This window comes from Gorilla gorilla, chromosome 15 (assembly GCF_029281585.2).
Source record: "Gorilla gorilla gorilla isolate KB3781 chromosome 15, NHGRI_mGorGor1-v2.1_pri, whole genome shotgun sequence".
Classification (NCBI taxonomy): Eukaryota; Metazoa; Chordata; class Mammalia; order Primates; family Hominidae; genus Gorilla; species Gorilla gorilla.
In genome coordinates, this window is record NC_073239.2 from 86885913 (window position 1) to 86907077 (window position 21165).

Consider the following 21165-nt stretch of genomic DNA (forward strand, 5'->3'; position numbering starts at 1 on the left):
AGAGTTTGATTTCCTGCCATATCCTCATCTCCAAGGATTGGAGAGAAAATAAGATTTAGGGATCTGGAAAAAGCCTCTTAGACATAGATTCATTTGAATCCCTGGTGGTGTTAGTAACCATTGATATTTTATGCTTGGTGCTTTTACTCAGCAAATATTTATGGAGAACTTACTAAATGTCAGGCTTGTTATCGTCACTAAGGACCCAGGGATGAGTATAACAGTACGAGTCCAGGCCTCACCTCCTGGAGCTCACATTCTAATTGTTCTTAGCCTTTTATGATGGAGGTTATTCATCTTCAGGTGGAGGAAAACCTCCAGCGGAGCAACAGGCTTCTGTAAGCTCTGGGAAGTTGCCACCTCTGCAGGGGAGGGAAGGCAGGTGGCCCCTCCAAACAACCCTGTGTGGTAGCTCCTGTAGCCAGAGGCTCTAAGGAAAGCCCCTTGGAGCGGGTGGCCTGAGCTGAGCAAAGCCCTCTGCCAGGTTCCTGAGCCCTCTGACTAGTGCCTTTGTGGGGCCACTGAAGTCCAGGTGAGAGGGCTCAGAGCTTGTCAGGCCAATGAGAGTATGTTCATTTGCTCCCTGCTCCCGGCCTAAGTTCCAGTGTGGCACAGCAGCTTGCAGAGAGGTAGGGATATGGGCACATAGGTGGACAGGCCTTGGGCCTGCTTCTGACCCCTGGTCTCCAGCTCGGAGAGCCACAGAACTCGTGTGGTAAAGGCCGAGGAACTGTTGCTCTCAGGTTCCATTGCAGTGATCCTGTGCTTGCAGAAAGAAAGATGTGAGATTCAAGGGCTGCTTATTCTCAAGTTTCTTCGGAAAGGCAATGGAACTAGAATAGCTGAAACAATTTTTAAAAAGAAAACTAAAGTGGGAGGAACCATTTTGTCTGATTTTAAGATGAATAAAGCTAGAGTTCTAGAGATAGTGTGGTATTTGTGGAGTAACAGATACATAAATCAATGGAACAGAATAGAGGACCCAGAAACAGATCCACAAACAAATGGTGCTCTAGCAATTGGACATCCGCAGACCAAACAAATAAAATTAACAAATCAACCCCAAAGCCTCAACCTAAACCTCAGACCTGATATGAAAATGAATTCAAAATGGATCGTAGACTTAAATGTAAAATGTGAAGCTATTAAAACTTTTACAAGAAAACAAGAGAAAATCTTCACCACCAAAAACATGATCTAGAAGATAATATATATAAGTTGAACTTTAAAATTTGCTCTGCAAAAAGTGCTGTTATAGAATTAAAAAAAAAACTACAGCCTGAGAAAAAATATTTGCAAACCGTCTATCCAACATAGGACTCATATCTAGAATATATAAACAACTCTTAAAGCTTAGCAGCTAAAAAACAGTTTAATTAGAAAATGGTGGCCTGGCATGGTGGCTCACACCTGTAATCCCATCACTTCGGGAGGCTAAGGTGGACGAACCACTTGAGGCCAGGAGTTCAAGACCAGCCTACCCAACATGGTGAAACCCTATCTCTACTAAAAATAAATAAATAAATAAATACAAAAATTAGCCAGGCATGGTGGCACGTGCCTGTAATCCCAGCTACTCAGGAGGCCGAGGCAGGAGAATCACTTGAACCCAGGAGGTGGAGATTGCAGTGAGCCGAGATCACGCCACTGCGCTCCAGCCTGGATGACAGAGCGAGACTCCATCTCAAACAAACAAACAAACAAACCAACAAAAACAAAAAATTAGCCAGGCATGGTGATGTGCACCTGTAATCCCAGCTACTCGGAAGGCTGAGGCAGAAGAATTACTTGAACCCAGGAAGTGGAGGTTGCAGCAAGCGAGATCATCACTCCAGCCTTGGTGATGGAGTGAGACCCTGTCTCAAAAAAAAAGAAAAAGAAAAAGAAAAAAATTGGCCAAATGCACAAATAGACATTTCACCAAGGCAGACAAACAGAGGGCAAATATGCACACAAGAAGAGGCTCAGCATCATTAGCCACAGGAAATGCAAAATAAGTCCATGGCAGGATGTCACTACATATCTATTAGGAGAGCTAAAAGAAAAAGTAGTGTCAACACCAAATGATAGTGAGGCTGCCAAGAAACTGGACCTCTCATACATCGCTGGCAAGAATGTAACATGGTACAGACACACTGGAAAAATACTTTGGAAGTTTCTAAAAAACAACTAAACATACATATACCATATAATCCAGCAGTTGCACTCCTGAGCATTTATTCCAGAGAAATGAAAATTTATGGCCACACACACAAAAAACCTGTACATGAACAAGAAGCAGCTTTATCTGTAATAGCTGAAAGTAGAAAAACCCCAAATGTCCTTCAGTGGATGAAACAAACTGTGGCACAGTAGTACTGCCCTACCCACAGCCAACCATGGTCTGAAAATATTCAATGGAAAATTTCAGAAATAAACAATTTGTAAGTTTTAAGTTGTGAGCCATTCTGAGTAGTGTGATGCAATCTCACACTGTCCTGCTCCCTCCCATCTGGGATGTGAATCATGACTTTGTCCAGCATACCCATGCTGTGTACCCTCCCTGTGACTTGGGGCCAGCTCTGTTATCAAGTGGATAGATTGCAAAATGAAGAAGGATGAATACAGTACAATCAGATATTCTGAGAGATAGACAATATTCATATAACTTTTATAAAAGTACATTGTTATAATTATTCTATTATTAGTTATTATTGTTCATCTATACTGTGCCTAATTTATAAATAAACCTTTATCATAGGTATGTATGGGAAAAAACAGGATGTATAGGGTTCGGTACTACCTGCGGTTGAAGGCATCCACTGGGGGTCTTGGAAGGTATCTGCTGTGAGTAAGGTGGGATCCCCTATCCATCTATACCCTGGAAAAATACTCAGCAATAAAAAGGAATGAATTGTTGGTATATGCAACCACAACTTGAATGGATCTCAAGGGCATTATGCAACATGAAAAGAGCCCATTTCAAAAGGTTGTATATTGCATGATTCCATTTATATAACAGTCTAGAAATGACAGCATTATAGAGATGGAGAACAGATTAGTGGTTGCCAGGTGTGAGGAATGGGGTGGAGGAGGGAAAGTGTGACAGTAAAAGTGGCACAAGGGAGATCTTTGTGCTGATGGAATAGTTCTAGGCTGATGGTGGTGGTGGTTACCTGAGTCTACACATGGATAAAATTGCAGAGAACGATACACACAAATGAGTGCATTTAAAACTGGTAGAATCTGAATAAGGTCCATGGATTATATGAATATCAGTGTCCCGATTTTGATTTTGTACTAATTATGCCACCCAGATAATTAAAGAGCTTACCCATATCATTATGCTAACTGTAAAGCAGTTACCATTGGGGGAAACTGGGTGAGGGGTACACAGGACCTCTCTGTATTATCTTTGCAACTTCCTGTGAATCGATAATCATTTCAAAATAAAAAGTTAAAAAAACATTAGCCGAGTCTTCTGTGTGAACCCAGCCCTGACCAGGCTCCTCTGCTGCTGGTGCTTCCTCTTCCTCTTCTGTCCCCAGTTTGCCTTTTCCCCAGCCTTCTGTTTTTGCTCTTCTTCAGCTCAAGGATGTGAGAACTGCCTGCAAAAAGGCAGCTTTCAGCTTGTTTTCACTTCTTTTGGGAGGGAACATGCAGGTAGGTATACGGAATATAAAACACTGACCTCCTGCTTTGGAAAGAACCTGACATGCCCGACCACTTCTGCTCCTACAGATCAGAATCAGGACAGTTCACCATCCATTTCTGAGCCTCGCTGGTCATGGCGCATGCATCTCAGGAAATGTTGAGGTGGCCTAGCATTCCATCCTCCTCTGTGTCTGATTCAGGGCAGGCTCTTAAGGGACTTTTGCAAACAGACACTGTTGTCTCCTTACGATGCCCAGAATGAGTTGTCTCCACTTCCACAGTGAGCCTCAGAATCACATGTGGAGGGGGATGGTGGCTCTGGCATAAATGTGGTCCCTTCAAAGCAAGAACCTTCCAGCACTTCTACCAGGCTGAAGTTTATCTCCATGTCTTTTTCAAAGATGGACAACGGCAGCCTGAAGGAATATGAGGGAGGGTCACCAGTGATGGACATGGTTTGGGGAGAGCCCAAGAATTGAAGGGGACTTGGGATTGTTGACAGACCTTCCACATCTCAGAATGGGGGAAGTGGTTTCTTTTTTCCTCATTCTCCAAGGCTTCTCAGTCTCAGAGACCCCAAGAGATGCCATTAATACAGATTCCTCCTCTGGCCCCTTTGAGACATTTGCTTTTGAAGGACCTGGAAGAGAAAGCTCTTTGTATGTGGCCAGAATAAACTCATTGTACACCCAAACAATTAACTCCTCAATGGACTTGCCAGCCCCTTGAAAGGCCTGGCCCTGCGTCCCTGGACCTCTTGGGCTCTATTCAGTCCCTTAAGCACACCAATGTTTTTGGGTTTTTGTTTTGTTTTGTTTGTTATTCTGAAAAGTCTTTCCCTGAGAATAGTCTGAGCGGATCAACATTGTCCTCAGCCTGGCATTTATCTCTCCTCGCCAGCAAATGTCAATCAGGAATCAAAAAGCCAAACAGAGGAGGCTTTGAACGGTGTCATCGGGGGTCGAAGTGACTTCCAGCTGTCTGTGCGTGGGCCAGGCCTTCTCGCAGGGCAAGGAATTGTGCTGTCACACAAACCCACTGTCTGTATAGGCTCACAGAGCCCATGCGGGGGCTGCAACTTTCTGGGGCTGCACCTGCAAGGACAAGGCGTGACTGGGGGTTGGGGAATCTCCGGAGGCCAAATGCCAGGGCTCTGGGACCAGGCAGTTTCCAAAGCTGCTTGCTGCCTCTGGGACCTTGATCAAATCACTTACTTGCATTGTTATTCAATTCTCTTTTTATCTGCCTGGTTTCTCCCTCCGCCCTGGCTGGTGGTGAGAATAGATGAGGAAAGCTACCTGCCAGGAACTGAGTGTTGCAAAGTGTGGTAATACTATTATTACCGTTGCTCTTGACATCCTCCTTGAGAATTCTTTCAGTTTGCCTTATTTGTTGTTTGTTTTCATGTTTCCAAATTTGCCTTTTTTCTCCCTCCCTGTAAGAAAAAGAATAATCTTTGAATTGGCTTTTTTTTTCCAGTGTTTATCCTCTTCCTTTTAATCTGGAAGATTATTGTAGTATTAAAGAGAAATACTCTCTGAGGTCCAAAAGAATCACGAAGAATATACACCAAACATCATCACATGCATATACAGATTCAGATACATTTTTCTTTAAAACAGTGGAAGAGTCTTCCCCCAAATTAAGGACCACTCAAATAATCTAGCTGCTGCTGCCTCATGATTTATTTGTGATGACTTGGGCACACCTCCCTTTTTGTTTTAACAGCTTTATTGAAGTATAGTTTACATACCATAAAATTCACTCATTGTAAATATACAACCCAATGAATTTAATAAATTCATAGTGTTGTACAATTGTCACCAGAGAACATCTCCATCACCCCAAAAAGCAACCTTGAACCCATTCACAGGTATTTTCTACTCCTACCTGTAGCCCTAGGCACCCCCAGATCTGTTTTCTGTGTCTACAGATTTAGCCTTACTAGACATTTCATATAAATGGAATCATACAACATGTGATATTTACATCTGGATTTTTATACTTAGCATAATGTCTTTGAGATTCTTCATCTACATTGTCACATGTATTAGTTATTCATTCCTTTTAATTGCTGAATAGTATTCTATCATATGGATATATCACAATTTATCTATTCACCAGTGGACAGACATTTGGATTGTTTTCAGTTTGAAGCTTTAATGAATAATGCTGCGGTGAATATTTCTATACATGTCTTTGTGTGGGCATGTTTTTATTCTCCTAGATGGATTCTAGGAGTGGAATTTTGGGGTTAAAAGTTGATGTTTAGCTTTTTAAAGAGACTGTCAAACTCCTTTCCAAAGTGGATGCACAGTTGTACATTCTCACCAGCAGTGAACAAGGGTTCCATTTCCTCCACATCCTTACCAACACTTAATATTGTCTATCTTTTTATTTTAGCCATTCTAGTGGCTGTTTAGAAGTATCTTGTTGTGGTTTTAATTTGTACCTTCCTAATGATTAACAATGTTGGGTATCTTTTCATGTATTTATTGGCCATCTGTATCTCTTCTTTGGTGAAATGTCTGTTAAAATATGTTGTCCATATTTAAATAAGGTTGCTTGTTATTGAGTTGTAAGGTTTACCTTATTTTCAATTTAAAAACTTTGATAGGATTTTAATTTTGTAAACCCAATTTTAAAAGTAAGCAGTTGAATAAGATGGTTTGCACTCATGGAATTATAGATGCCCTTTAGTAGGCCTTTAAAGTGTTTTACACCTACACAAAAAAGTGTCCCGAGATTTTGTAGGCAGGTATCCTTCAATTTTAGAAGAGGATATTGCTATCTAGAGAAGTAAAAGGAGGGACTCAACTTATCCAGAGTAAACTTATTACATGTGAAGGGGGATTTGGAGTGTGACTCCCCTTGAGACTGGGAGGCAGGAGCACATATAGAAACCTTGTTCTCTCCCCAGTGCCCAGTGTGGGGCCTGGTGTTGCTCCAGGGCTTGCCTGGAAGCAGAACTGATGTAGACCTTGGACCTAGGCCTTGGACTTATGTTTGGTAGAAGAGGTGCTCTTATTTGCTGGGTCAGAAGCCAGGAGCCCAGGTGCCCGGAGATGATGGTTAGAGGGTGCTGTTCGCTTTGGCTTGGCTTCCCAGCCTTTGAGCATGCTGGATTTCACAGGTGGTTCCTGGCAGCAGGGCATCTTGTCTTTTCTCACTTCATAAAGATTTCCATTTAGGACCTCCCCGTGGCAGAGCAGCTGTATCTCTTCACCCTCAGTGACCCTACCCTGCAGGAAGATTCCTTCTCTGCACGTGGCTTTATGCCTCATGGGCTTCTCTGACTACATCTGGGAAATCTGTGGAGGTCCTTGACCTGCAAAAGGGCAAAGCTTCCCCAAAAAACCTTTTTGCCCTCCTTGAGTGCAGACCTTCTTTGCTGATGGCTGGGCCCGATGGGCAGTCCCAAGATTTTCATCTGGATGATGGGAGAAATAAACAGAATGTTTTCAGTTATCTTGCTCCAGAGAAGAGATACAGCTCTTGTAATATGGGAGGATTTTCATACCTACATTGAATATTAAAATATTATGTAAGCCATATGCACTTGAGTTCTCATTATCATCCCTCCTGGAATGTTTGATTTTTCACTTTCCCTTTGTTAGCCTGTAAGACTCCTAAAATGAAGCCACCCTGTGTGGAAGGGCTGAGCACACTGTGCTGGACTATTTAGACTGTGAACTCTGTATCTGGCAGGCACAACCAAATGTGCTTTGCAGCTGCCAAAAGACTCAATTCAGTGGCTCATTGAATTCAATGGAAAGAGGTGTTAATAGAGTCAGGGGAAGTGATGCTATTAAAAAAATGACATTGTGTGGCTCTGTTCTGTGTTTATTCTCCCTCAATGACTTCCAGATCAAACTCACACAGTATGGCATCAAAAGATGCCTGTTTTGGACTCCAGTTTGAGGCAAATAATATATCCAGCATAGATACTCTTCTCTTCCTGCTACATCTCATTTCTTGGGATGATTGTCAGATAATTCAGGATCACTTTGGCTTCTGCAAGAGTTGGGTCTTGGTGTCAGTACATGAGAATAATATCAGGGTCAGGTGTCACCCGACTGTCAGCTCAGCTGCTGGCCTCAGCCTCTGGCAAGGGTTAGAGTCTCCATAGCTCTTGAATCTTAAGCTCCCAAGGGTGAGATGTTGATTCAAAAAGGAGATGAGGACTCTGTATTCTCTCTCCCTCCCCCAATAAGATGCATGAAAGTCGGCCAAAGATACTGAGAGCTCCAAATGGTAGAGGGTTGTTATTATTGATGATCTGACTGGCGTCACAGAGACTATCTGAGAACTTGCAATCTGCATAAATAGTTAATGCTCAGAGAATATAGTGTTCCATCCTAAAAGACCTCTAAGGGGTCTTGAGAAGAGAGGGATGGTGTAATCATTAAACCACCTGAGACAACAGTGCTCTCCTTCCCTCCCCCCGTGGAGAGAAATCTCTTAAACTATATATCCTTAAGAGGGACAAAGATACCCTCTCCCAGCCTTCTCTAAGGGGGTAAAATTATTTCTTAGGGGATGAAAAACACTTACTCATTTTACATATGAAGCACAAATACATATACAGTTTCTTTGCATTATTAAAATTTCATTAGGGAGATGATTAGGAAAAAATTACCTAAAAATGCTCCTTAGATGAGTGATAATGGAAAAAAGGTTGAGAAATACTGCTCTAAGCTAAAGTTTTTGGGGCCCTGATGAAAGAACTCAGAGTCCTGGAAGGTAAATAAAGTCTGCACTAACTCCTGACCTGCAGAGGTTCTTGCTGTGCAGAGAGGACTGCCAACACTATTAGAATGATAAGCATTAGGACTTTGTTACTGGGAGCTCCCTGCTCCAATCATCTATGTTAGAAATTTCAAAGCAAGTCTAGGGTGATTTCTGCAAAGTCCCATGTCCTCTCCCATTTTGCTTGCCCTCCCTCTTATTGGGAATTGGGGTGTTTGCTATTTCACAGTTAGAAGCATTCTAATGATTCCTGATTCTCTTCAGTTCCGTGTGCCGGAGAGAGAATGGTTCTTCCTGCCTTCTTATCTGTTTTAGGTGAAAGTGGAGAAACAGTGAGGAGATTGGAAGGGAATAGCACACAGGTCTCTTGTTTTCCTTGAGCTCTTTAATCAGGGCCACTGAGCTGGTAGCTTTAGGGCAGGAAAGGAGCTGGGGACACCATAATTTGATGCCATAAGGATTGCCAACCTTATCCTAACATGCCTGGCCATAACTCAGGGCTGAGGGGGAGATACTGCCTCCCAGTTTTCCTGCGGGAACAAGGGCCAGCAGAGTCATACTGGTATCCTCAGATTTGTGAGAAACGGTCCCCCAAAGCCACGAAGCTTTAGCTCCTTTCGTCCATGCCTTGGGGTGGTGAACACACACCTGGATTTGTTTTGTTGTTTTGTCTTTCTATGGTTCTCTTTTCCTTCTTGCCCTTTTCTTCTTTTGTTTCTTTTTCTTTGTTCTCTTCACTGGGACTTGGCCGGGCCTTGTACAAACCCCAACCATTCAACAGTGCTGGAGAGTAGATAGTATTTACCTCAATAATGGTAGTCTCCTTTCGATTCTTTTTAACCCTCAATTCAGATGACGGGTCTAAGCCGACACCCACGATGGAGACCCAGCCGGTGTTCGATGGAGATGGTAAGCTCTTGCATTACTTATGATGTTCATTCTCCCACTCATTTTCAGGTTTGGGAAAAGTCTTAACGTTGGATGTTTGTTTAAGTTTTATTATTATTATTTTCTTTTTTAATTTCAATTTTTCCCAGTGTAAGCTGGGTTGTTTTAACCTTTTTAAAAAATGCAGATCCTCCCAGGAACTGGTACACTCTCCACTTCTGGAAGGGCCCTCTGTTCTCTCAGGCTTCCTGCCTGTCTCCTGGTGTCCAACAATAACACAGCCTGGACAGACCCTTGGAGCTGCCAAGACCCAGGAATCACAGCTGAGAAAGATAGTCAGGCCGGCAGTGTCCCTTCAGTAAATTAATTGGCACTTGCAAGTGTCCACTCTGTGCCTGGCACTGTGTGAGCCCCTCTGGGGGATGAAAAGGAGGTTTGGAGATGTAAACCTTTGCTCTCAAGACAGCTGCAACTCTTAGAGTGCTTTAAATTACGTGGTCTCCGTTCTTATTGTCATAGACATTTATGGAAGAAAGAGATCACCATGGTCTGGGAAAAGCTTTTGTGAAGAGCCAGGACTTGAGCTGGATCTTGAAAGTGGTGGGGAGGAGTCTCAGTGTTCCAGGCAGGGTGCTGGCATGGACAAGAGGGGAATGAGGTAGGGATGGGATACAGTGAGGAAAGTCGCAGGAAGGAGATTGGCCAGTGGGACTGGTTTGTGTAGGTTGTAGGGACGTTGAGAGTTGAGGCAGGACATTTTGGAGGGGAGAAATTCTAGGTCAAGAGAAATTGTGGCTGGTGGCAAAAGAGAGGCTGGAAGTCTCTGGAGGCATAGAGAGAGGATAGGAGTGTGTGGTGCAGAAGGTTCAAGTTGGAGGTGCTCAGGGCCTGTACTCTTCAGTGTACTGTACTGAGTACTCCATATTCCCTTGATGAGGAACTGGAAGTTTGGCAGAGTGAAGTCTCTAAAGTATGACAATAAGGTTGGGATTTTAGTGCAATATGTAGCAACCTTTGAGCAGCTCCTAGCTAAGCGTATCCAGCCCTGGATCATGAGACTGGGCAGAGTGACAGAAGAATAAAAAGAAATCGTGCCACGGGTTACCACTGTGGCTATGGATGTCCCTAGCACAAGCTTAGCTCTGAGGAGGACTGAAATGTGCAATATTCTCTGCAATCAGATCACTTATGGGAAGTTTTGTATGTTCATGTCTAAAAGTTTAGATGTAGATGTCTCTGTGATCCACAAAGGTCCTGGATCATTGACAAGTCTGGGCCCTGGGGGGTCAGGTGAGGGAAGGAGACTGTCTCATCTTGGGAGACCTCCCCAATACCCTCATTGAAGGTCACTCCACAGTATGCTCAGGTCACTTAGGATTCCCACCTGTCTACTGGGTGACCAAATCCTGGAGAGGCTGGAGGCACCCTGGCACTCTCTGGATGGAGGAATTCAGCCTCTGTGCATGAGAAGCCATTAGAAAGGGGATTGAAGCACACATGAGACGCACTCCTTTCTTTCCCATCTGGAGCAATCTCGGCTCAGCCGTTTCCCCTAGAATGGTCTCTGTGGTTTGTTTGGCGTTCGTTTGTTGATTTATCCCCTTTAAATCTTCTCCCAGGGAAGCAGCTGAGAGGGACTTGGCTTGGCCCATGTTCCTTACCTCCTGGGATAATATTTTTATTCCTGGATGGAGTGCTCAGTGCCTCTGCATTCTGACCACTCTGCTTCCCAGCACAGGATGCCCTGATCGGCTCTTATGAGCTGTTGGGGAGAGAAGCTTCCGTTGTGAGGAAGGGAGGGGAACTGGGAGGAGTGGATGTGGGAGAGAACTGAAGCCTCAATGCCTCAGACTTTGAAAAACGACTATTAAGAAGTCTGAGGTTACACTTCCACTCACATAGTCTCTTTGCCCAGACTTTTTCTCTCTCCTTTTCCTCACCCCTAGAAATCACAGCCCCAACTCTATGGATTAAACACTTGGTGATCAAGGACTCCAAACTGAACAACACCAACATAAGAAATTCAGGTAAATAACCTTCCTTGGATTATATATGTACCCAGTCCATCCTTCTTTGCCCCATGGTTCTGTGACTACTAATTGTGTGGGTTTGGAAAAATCATTTAATCTGTCTGGTTGTCAATTTCTATAGCTATAAAATAAAGAGATTGGATGAGTTAATCCCTTCCAACTTTAATTTTCTTCAATTATCATCTCAGAGATCATCTTTCTTAGGTCGTTGATCCTCTTAACAAATTTCTTTGACTGTATATTATAATATTTTGATTAACTTTCCATACGCCATGCAGAAGAATTTGAAAGAATGACTGGACATAAAGAAGTTGGACTTCAAGCCTGGAGGGAGTCGATTCTGTGTGTTTTGAAGGCTCTAAATAGCTGCTTACAGTCGTGTCTTCTCTGGTCTGATCTTTTGGTAGGGGGTCTTGTGAGTGGTCAAGTTTGAGCACTGGCTGAACCCTCTGTAGAAAGTGATAATTTTTGAGGGGTGATCATATTTGTAGGATTTTTTTGTAGGCTCTATTTAATAACAATAAAGACCAGAGTCAGTAAAGTCTATTTACTATCAATAAAGACTGAATGTTCATCAACAGGAAAATGTGTTCACAAGTGAAATCTGTATCTCTATCAAGGAGGATCATCTTTTCAACCGAAGACTTCATTATGCAAAATACCACTCTGCATAATTTATGCCTGGTTGTTGAATTTAGCCCTATCTTCTTTTCCTTATAGGTGGCAAGACTATGAACAAAAGATATATGACTTTGAACCAGCAGGCAGAATTTTACATGACAATCAATTAATGAGTGTCCTGTCATTGGTCCCCTTTAAGTTGACCTGTTCACCAGCTCTGTCCTAATGGTGGCGATGTGGCATTAGAATGCAAGGAATTATATAGACCAGGAGGTGAATTCACACGCCATCAGTTGAGTTCCTCTGTGACTTGGGCTGGTCATTGCCTTTTCATGTGTCTGTTCACTGATAAAAGTTGGAGATATGGGATGGTGGAGTGAAAGGAGACTGTGAACCCCCTTGGGTCAGTCTTTGACAGAATAGTGCAGTGGTTAAAGCACAGGCTTTGGAATTAGTGAAACCTGGGTTCACATTGTAGCTCCAACACTTAGAGACCCCAGTCAAGTCACATAATTCCTTTGAGCCTCAATTCTCATTCATAAAATGGGAATCACAATCTCTCCCTCAAAGGACTATGGTTAAAAGTTAACTAAGATAATGTCTATATGGCACTCAACTGATGCCTGGCTAACTGATAAATTGTAAGTACATGTATTTATTATTATCATTATTGGTATGAATAACGGGAATAGTAATGATGGTGCTTATTTTGAAAATTCTTCAATCAGAAAGAATTTATGATTGTCACCTTAAGCAAAGGCATCTATTAGGCTTCTTCTTAGGACCCCCTCTATTCCCCTTTCCCTGTTAGGCAAATATAAATCAAATAGAAGTGGTTTTGGTGCCTGTAGTACCTGGTGCTGGAAGTAACATTTGCAACTGGTCTCCTAGTCCCTGAGGCCCTGGAAGGTCTGCAAGACCCCCATGAGTTAATTCTCATTCTGTGACCAAGTGGAAGATATGAAGGTGAGCTCTCTGAATTATAACATACAGCACTTTTTTGGCTGGAACACTCACTTGGCCCTTAACAATTGTTTCCTTGAATTTCTTTTTCACTTACCCATGCATTTGATTGCTTTGGGGAACGATGGAGGAGAAAAGATCATCATCATCATCGTTATCAGTAAAATTAGAATAGCACTGTCATAATAGCTACTTTGTATCAGGTCCTGTGGAACTTTACATTTGTGTCATCTCACTTGAGCTTCCCCATAACCCTATGAGATAGCTATTGTTCTTGTCTCCATCTTGCAGATGAAGAGTCAGAGGCTGAGACAGAGGAAGTAACTTGTCCTGAGTCATGGCTAGGGAGTGGTTGGGCTGGAGAAAACTAGTTATCCTTGGGAATAGAATGCCTGTCTTCTTGGGCTGTATTCTCTGCATGTAGTAAAGTGGTGAGGTCAAAGTCAGTTGATAATCTTTGCTTCCACTGAAGTTCTTCTGCTTTCATTCCTACTCTCCAATTAGATGAGAATAGGGTCATGTTGAGAAATGGATTCTGGGCAGGTCCATCCACTTTCCTTTTGTTGGGGTGGCCTGGCCACCTTTATTTTTCTCTGGCTGACCCCAGTTGTATCTGTAAGGTTAGTGTATATGACAGGATAGTTGGGAGAGACCTAACAGTTCTCTGGGAGAAACTGAGACCAGGGCTAACTGTTAGAGATTGATAACTTAGGAATCTCCTACTCAACTGAGACTTTTTCCATCTTGATCAACTGGTAATATTGACTGAATGCCTATCAATCTCTTTGATATAATTATGTATAAAATATATGGTGCCACAAAGGCCTATAACAAGGGTTGTCAAATGGTCTCTTGCCTGTTTTTGAAAATAAAGTTGGGTTGGATCACAGCCACAGCCATATATTTGTGTAGTGTCTGTGACCATTTTCATCTAAATGGTAGAGTGGAATAGTTGTGACAGACCCTGTATGGCCTGCAAAGCCTAAAATATTTATTATCTGACCCTTTACAGAAAAGCTTTCTGGCTTCTGGCATATATGATTGAAATAGAAGCATTTGGATGGGAGTGTGTGTATGGGGATGTCTTACTTAAGTTTTCTGGCCCCTCTCATAGTCCAGGCGGGAGGATGCTTCCTGACATGCCCAGGTAAGCCTGCATCAGCACAGGAGCTCTGAGGCAGCTCACAAGGCTCTTCACCATCTCACACAAACCTTTTCCAAGCTTTAATGTCCGGTTCTGGTGCATGCTCCCACAAACGGGTTGCCAAAAAAGCATCTTGATGTTTGGCTTTCTTAGGTAGTGGGTAGGGAGTCTTTTGTATGTAGCGGAGATAAACCATGTGATGGCAAAAGCATGGGCTTTGGTGTCAGACAAACCTATAACCTGGTTTCCAATGCTAGCTTCCCACTTAGAGGTTTGGTGAGCTTGGGAAAGTTAATTAACTTTCCTGAGTCTTGATTTCCTTATATGTAAAACAAAGTTTTAGTGCCTTGCAGGATTTCTTTGTGAGGACTCAAGAGCATCTGTGTAATGCCTGGCACATAGTAGGTATACCATAAATGATTTTTTAAACCCAACAAAACACTGGTGACTCTTGGTGGAATATCTTTATGTCTTCTGCTAGCCACTTGTCACATGTTATCATATTTGGTTTAATGAGAAGTCAGATATACCTTAATGATAACTTATGTCTGGATATTTGGCTCTGGTAGGGACTGGAGCCTTTTGGCCAAACACCTGAGACAGTTTTTCATTAGAGTTTGATGGATGATACTGGGTTCAGGTGTGCTTCAGCCTGCATCCCCGGGGAGGTTGCCATGGGACTCCGTGAAGCCCATCGGTGTGAGAGCTCTTCTTCTCAGCTGTCTCTCAGAGGCAAAAAGGCTATCCCAGTTTCTTTTACACCCCACACATCCTTTTTTCACACTCAGACCCTGTGACGCCAGGTTTGTTTTCTGGCCTGGGGATTGTTGATGTTGGAAAGGTTCCACTGGGCAGCTGAAGTTTTGCAATAACATGACACATATGCCTACAGACTCTCCTAGTCTCCTTCTCTGCTCCTGGAAGTTTTGGCCCATGTGTTCACTATAGTCAGTGTCGCCTTTTGAGTACTTGGCAGGTTCAGCGTTGACAGATTTGCTTCTTTGCTCTTCTCTTCAGTTCTCGCCTCCATTGAACCTCTCCTCCACTGCATCACCAGTGCACCAGGAATTCCTTTTGCATTCAGAAAGACAATGTACCTGGCCAGCTAATACCCTAGAACTTGAGAACAGCATCTTCCCATAGATGAGTGTTGGATGGAGCCTCTGTTCTGCTTTTATAAGGAAATATGAACTCTTGCTAAGTTTTTTTTTTTTTTAAATCAGGGGTTGGCTACCAAGGCATTTCTTAATATACCTAGTGTTTAAAATATTTTTTAACCATCTACATGTTACAGAAGATAAAGATATGAAATAAGTGACAAGAATTAGGTTTCATCTAATTCTTCACCTCATCTTCTCATGTTTCTAATTTGACTATGTGCAGGCACTTTCCTATGGCTCTGATTTACATCTTTGTTTCTATATGACGAACTTCCACCCTTTCTCTTCTGGGCAAGTATAATCTCTCAGGAAATATGTTCATGCACTTCGCTGTGCAGCAAAGTAATGCTCCCAAGGCCCACCACTCATTTCCTTCTGCCCTGGGGGCTTGACTCTGTGGCCTCAAGTGGAGTAGAGTGGTGTGACTTCCCTCTTTGTTTTGTCATCTCTTTCTTTCCTTTGTCCCTGTTTTTTTCCAGTTAACTTCTTCCATGATCTGATCAAGGACCTCAAGGAGGCCCTAGACCCTGGCCCTGTGAGTTAAATCTGAAAGGGCCATGCCTTTCCTCCCTTGCCTCTTAACCCACAGCGCTCCCTTCTCTACATCATTGAATGGAGCAGCTCATGGTGACTCTGCTCCCTGGAGATACAGCCATCAGCACAGACACAAGGTGGAAATGCATTTCTTTTAAGTTTTACCATGAAAGTGACACTCTGGCTTCCTCATGCATGACTGTGACTGTGTTTTCTCATGTCACCTTACCTGTCACAGGTAAGCTGTTCACAGTATCAGAGTGCTGCTCTTCTAGGCCTGCTTCAGGCCATTTGGCCACGTCTTGGATTGCTTCTTCCTCACCCAGGAAGTTCCTGCTGGGATAGCTGCTATGACTGGGACTTGGGGTCACTGAGGCAACTGCATCTCCTGGCTGGATTCCCCACCCCCCAAGCCAGCACTCTTGGCCCCCCTAGAAACCACCGGCTGATGTAATGACTTGAGGCCTGGAAAAATAAACAGCTCGCAGGGAAACCAGTGGTAGCCGTCGTAAGCAAATACCCCATGGCCACCTGGAATCTCGCACATGACGTGATTGGGAGGAAGAATGAGTAATCCACTAACGTTAGCAGCCGAGGATGGGTCTGGGCTTGTGTGCATTTAAAATATCTATATAAAAACACACCCTGGATATTTATTTCCATAACTGGCCTTCTGGATGTCTGCCCATCTCTCTGATGCAGGTGCCTTGGTCAATCATGGCCAGTAGAATTGAGCTGGGGATGGGGGATGGGTGGTCATCCCTATGGCTTTCTCCATGGCAACAAAGGCCTTTTTCTTTCTTAAAATTTCCCTTTGCGGAGAGAAGCAATAAACACACTTGGAGGCCCCATGAAGCCTAGCCGCACAGTCCATTTTTACCTTGTTTTAAAATTAGCTTTCCTGGTCGCCTTGCTCCTTTGCCCCATGTTGTCTGCTTGGAACACAAAGGTGTGGGAGGGTGGAGGGATGTGCTGCAGGACCCAGCACTGGGATGACGTGCTGCACCAGCAAGGGTTCTGTTTCTGTTTCTGGAGGTGAGTGTGTCTGCTTTTTAATGTTTGATAGCAAAACTACGTGCCCTGGTATTTTCCTTTTGGCCTCTGCTGCTAAGACACTGAAATTGAAGATCTTGCCCAGGTATTGTCATTGGCTCATTCCAATTTTCTGGAAGTCAACTACAGTCTCTGCTTAGATCTGAGCATCCTTGTTCTGTGTTTATTTGTAAAGTGGCTTTGGAAGTAGACGGGGTCTACATCTCGTAAACACACTCACACAGGCAACACTCATGTTTTGGGGAGTAAAGAGTGAAGTTGTGATACTTTATTTTGATAAATTTAAATAGCTTTTCCATCTTCCACCTTTGTCTGTGCCTTCTCCTCCCTTTTTGTCTAAATTTTTATTTGCTAGAACTTGCTCTTAAAAGTACAGAGACTGTCAGTTTAAGGCCAATGAAAGTACAGAGACTGTCAGGTTAAAGCCAATGAAGTTACTGAGAAAAACTAGAAAAAAGGCAGCTTGCTATTTCTCAGTACTTGTCGTTGCAAAGATACTGTGAAGTATTTCATATTCTTTTTGGTGGAAGGGTCATATCTGCTCACTTAATGCCATGAGTCAATAGAGATGGGAACTTTTCTAAAATTTGAGCGGGTGCGAGTCAGTGATGCCGTGGGGGAAAAGTTAAAAAGAAAAATGCCTCCATGCTATATTGGGACAATCCATCCTGGATGAAATATCCTCTGTAGAATTTCGATCTTGTTCTTCCCTACCCTGTAGGAACTCAGTCTCTGCGTGGGAAGGAAGCGGTCACCACTTCAGACCATGGTGAGCCATGCATGACCATTTTGGGTTACACAGAGAGAAACTATTTAGACAGGCTGGTTGGTTTGTAATTTTCCCTTACACCTCCTCACCCATGACACTTCATCCCAGCAGCATGCCCTACTTACAGTGCCAACTGTAAACATCCCTGTGAGGAGGTGGCCTTGGCCAACGTCAGGGATATGGGGTGAACGGTGTTACTTTTGTGCTGAAGATGGGATCTCCGAGACATAGCAGGTTAGGTGTGGCTCACAGGCCACATAGCAGGGCTGTGGAAAGAGGTATGAGGTACGAGGGAGAACCTGAGAGCACCGAGCAGCCTTCCCCTTAACCCAGCCCCTTCCTGGTGCTCTGTTCCACTGGGACTTGGGAAGCTAAGTTTGGATCTGGCCCCTGAGTCACGGGGAAGTGCACCTGATTTTGTTTAATTGTAAGACTGTGGGCTGTTAGAGTGAGAAGGGCCTGAGAGTCATCTAGCATTGCCGCTTAATTTTAAATGAGAAAACAGGAGCCCAGACTTGCTAAGGGCCTTGTCCAAGGTCATAGATCCATGAAGAACTATCATGTGCTAAGGCCTCTGTTTGCCACTGAGGGGTCAAAGGATGAAATACAAGGAACATTTAAGGCAGGAGCTGACCACTGGGCAGTGGTGCACCAAAGGGATGGGGGGCGATGGTGTGGTCCATACCAGTGGGGAGGAGTATTTTATCACTGACATTGTTTTGAATTGCTGGCATAGTGATTATAAAAAGCAGATAGACTCTTAGCTATATGTGCATTTTTTTAAGTTTACCTACAGACCTAATACCCCTTTATTGCCTGCCTCTGGAGCATACTGCTCCATTCCCCTGCCCTTGATCAGCTACTGGAGTCCTGTTGAGGAGACTGGTCATTCACAGAGATAGGGCAGGAAGACCATGTTTGCTCCACAATGCTACCTTAGACAAGCTAATAGGAATAGTAGCTACCATTTAGCAACTTACTATGCCACCAGGTTTAATGTTTTTCACACATGATTGCATTTAATCTTCACAATGACCCTGTGAGGCATGTGTAAGAGTTACCTTACTTTTACACGTAAGGAACCCGAACTGGCCAAGGTCACAGAGAAAACAAGGGGTAGAGCCTGAATCATTGACCACAAAGCCCATGCTCTTGACTGCCTATATTGCCTCTATTCCAACTGTTGCTGACTTCAGAACCTCCTAACATGCCAGACCCTTGGATAGGAGTATGCAGGAGGAGTGATAGGCACTTACTACTGCTTTTAGCCTTGCCAAGGGAGCCCTAGTATTCCCTCATCCCCTACCTCTAGTTCCCTCTGACTTCCCTGAGTTCTCTCTGGCAGTTAAGCTTTTAGACCATCCTCACATCTCCATCTGGGCTGGAGCTGGAGACAGTTCTTCTCTTGGCCAGTGAGTTAATTAGAAAGGTGCTCCCTCCAGGGGGTTCTCCCGGGTCCCTTTGTAGGTTACAACTGAGGGATGATGTTAGATTTTTGCTTTCTTTTGCTGCCTATTCTGTGGGGGAAAGGGCTTTTTAGCTTAAAGGGGATGGAAAAACCCATGCCAACAGAAGTGTGACTTTAATTTGTGCAAATTCTGTTTCTGTTCTCCCCATACCCTCGCTCTACCTGATACAAACCTGAGCACAATTTCAGCGGCTGACTTTGTTCTGTTTGCCAGCGATGTTTGCTTTTTCCTTGCCCTGGTAGGGCCTTTCCTTTTCTGGGCCAGTTGTCTACCCTCTGTTTGGAAAGGAGCCCTGAGCGATGGTTCTGTGGGCTCTCCCCCTCCTCAGGGGCTCCCAGAGCCCCTGCATAACTCTGAGTCACATAGATGTTGAGAAATTGGGAATTGGGAATTGGCGATGGCCAAGTGGCACTGAGTGGTGTGCGTGATGGAAAGCCATGGTAGCAGGGTAGAGTCGGCCCAGCAAATGGTGCTTGGAAAAATGATCCTCTGGGGGCCACTTAGCCCCTCCTGTGAAAAAGTGCAAAGTCCACAAGTAAGAAAAATAACCTGTTCACATAGTTGGCTTGAAACCATAGGTGCTAAAACCCCATGTGGCTAAATAAACAGCAAGGGCCTGCTCAGTGATGTCCCATAAATCATGGAGTGCAGCAACCCTTCCCTGGGGCACCACATCTAGTCCCTGTGCTAACCCTTCTGAAACAGCAAAGTCAGTTCCTTACAACCTGGTCCTATCTTTCTCTCTTTTACTCCTGCAGTGCCTTCCTCTGCCAAATTCTCAGCCACCCGACAGTTCTGGAACACTCCCGACACTACACTCTCACATGCTCGCACGCTGACCTAGAAAATCCTGAGGCTGCAGCCATGTGGTTTCTTATGCCTCTGGAATTTCATGTTGTAATTTAGAAAGGTTGTTTTCAACACACAGTTTGATATTTTGGGTTATCTTTCAGCATTTCATTCATTTTTGATAAGAGACTAGGTGGGTGTGAAGTATTTGATGGGGTTTCAGGGTCACTGTAGGTGATAATGCTAATTTTTTCTTTAATATTCTTGGCTCAGTGGGACAACTCCTTTTGCAATGAAACCTAAGTAAGTGCCTCTCATTTTTCAGTCTGGGTAACATTTTAATTGATTTTTCCCCCAAGAAAATCCAGTGCTTGATGGTCTGAGGGTTGATGGTCTGAGGGTTGAGTGTAGCATTTCCCAGGATGTGTCAAAGGGATAGATATTCTTTTTGCAGGCTCTGTGGTCTCATCCCTACGGTTTATTCAACAGTGGGCAGCCCCATCTCTGAAGTGTCAGACTAGAATTCTGTGAGAGGGGTGACATAATGGGGACTCAAGCAATAGAAGGGTTCTTGGACCAAGTACCCTTTATGAATCTTTTACACCAGAGATTCCATGGCTCTCCTATGGCCACCAGAGATAGGTGTGGTGAAGGCTCAGGAAGGATGTGCAGAGTCCTAGTTTCCAGGAACTTGCATCCAGTGAAGTCAGGGTACCGAGGACAAGGGGCCCACGAGGGCAGATCCTCCACAGTGGCCACACTGCTTCTAGCCTTGTTCCAGGCGGGGCCTCAGGGAAAGCTTCAGGGATGGAGGATGGCCTAGAATGAGGGCAGGCAAAGATCTCTTGGTTTATTCTTTCTGCTTGCTACATCTTAGAGGATTTTTCTGGCCTCTCCAGCACCTGACATGATGCCAGCATCCAGTACATATACAACCAGTAATATCCTGGGTGAGAACCTGGGTCTACAAGGTCCCAGTCCTTTTTTGTGTCCTCTTCCTGGGCCCTAATCTCATTTGCTACTCAGGATCCTGCTTTAGGTCCTCCTCTCTCAGGACCATGTCAGCTTACTTTTTCTGTAGTGTAAGGAACTCCCTGTCTGGATGGCCAGAGTAGGCACCTTGGTTACCAACCGAGCCTCCACTGGGAGAGCTTCTGATTCTTTCTCCAGGAAGACTGCATCATTCATCAAGGCATCTTCCCAGTCCATGTTTTCATGGCTTGTGGCTCTTCTTCAGTTCTTCTGCGTATGGTTCTCTGTAAGATTAGCCTTTTTTCTTGCACTTATTTTTCAGATGGACTTTACAATGCTTCATATTATAGGTCAATTTGGCTAGGCCATCCTGCCCAGTTGTTTGGTCAAA

General features: G+C 44.0%; 1 protein-coding gene across 6 annotated transcripts in view; it reads left to right on the top strand.

Annotated features, from left to right (window-relative positions):
- SMOC1 (SPARC related modular calcium binding 1) overlaps window positions 1-21165 on the top strand; it is a 161388-nt gene that overhangs the window by 103045 nt on the left and 37178 nt on the right. For 3 of the 6 annotated variants that reach the window (XM_019010111.4, XM_004055368.5, XM_019010109.4), the window contains exons 6-7: window positions 9235-9291; window positions 11217-11297. In XM_019010111.4, coding sequence (XP_018865656.1) covers window positions 9235-9291; window positions 11217-11297 — 138 coding nt within the window. Of the gene's footprint in view, window positions 1-9201; window positions 9292-11216; window positions 11298-21165 lie in introns of all 6 variants that reach the window. The other 3 variants (XM_055362206.2, XM_055362207.2, XM_055362208.2) reach the window with 1 other exon arrangement.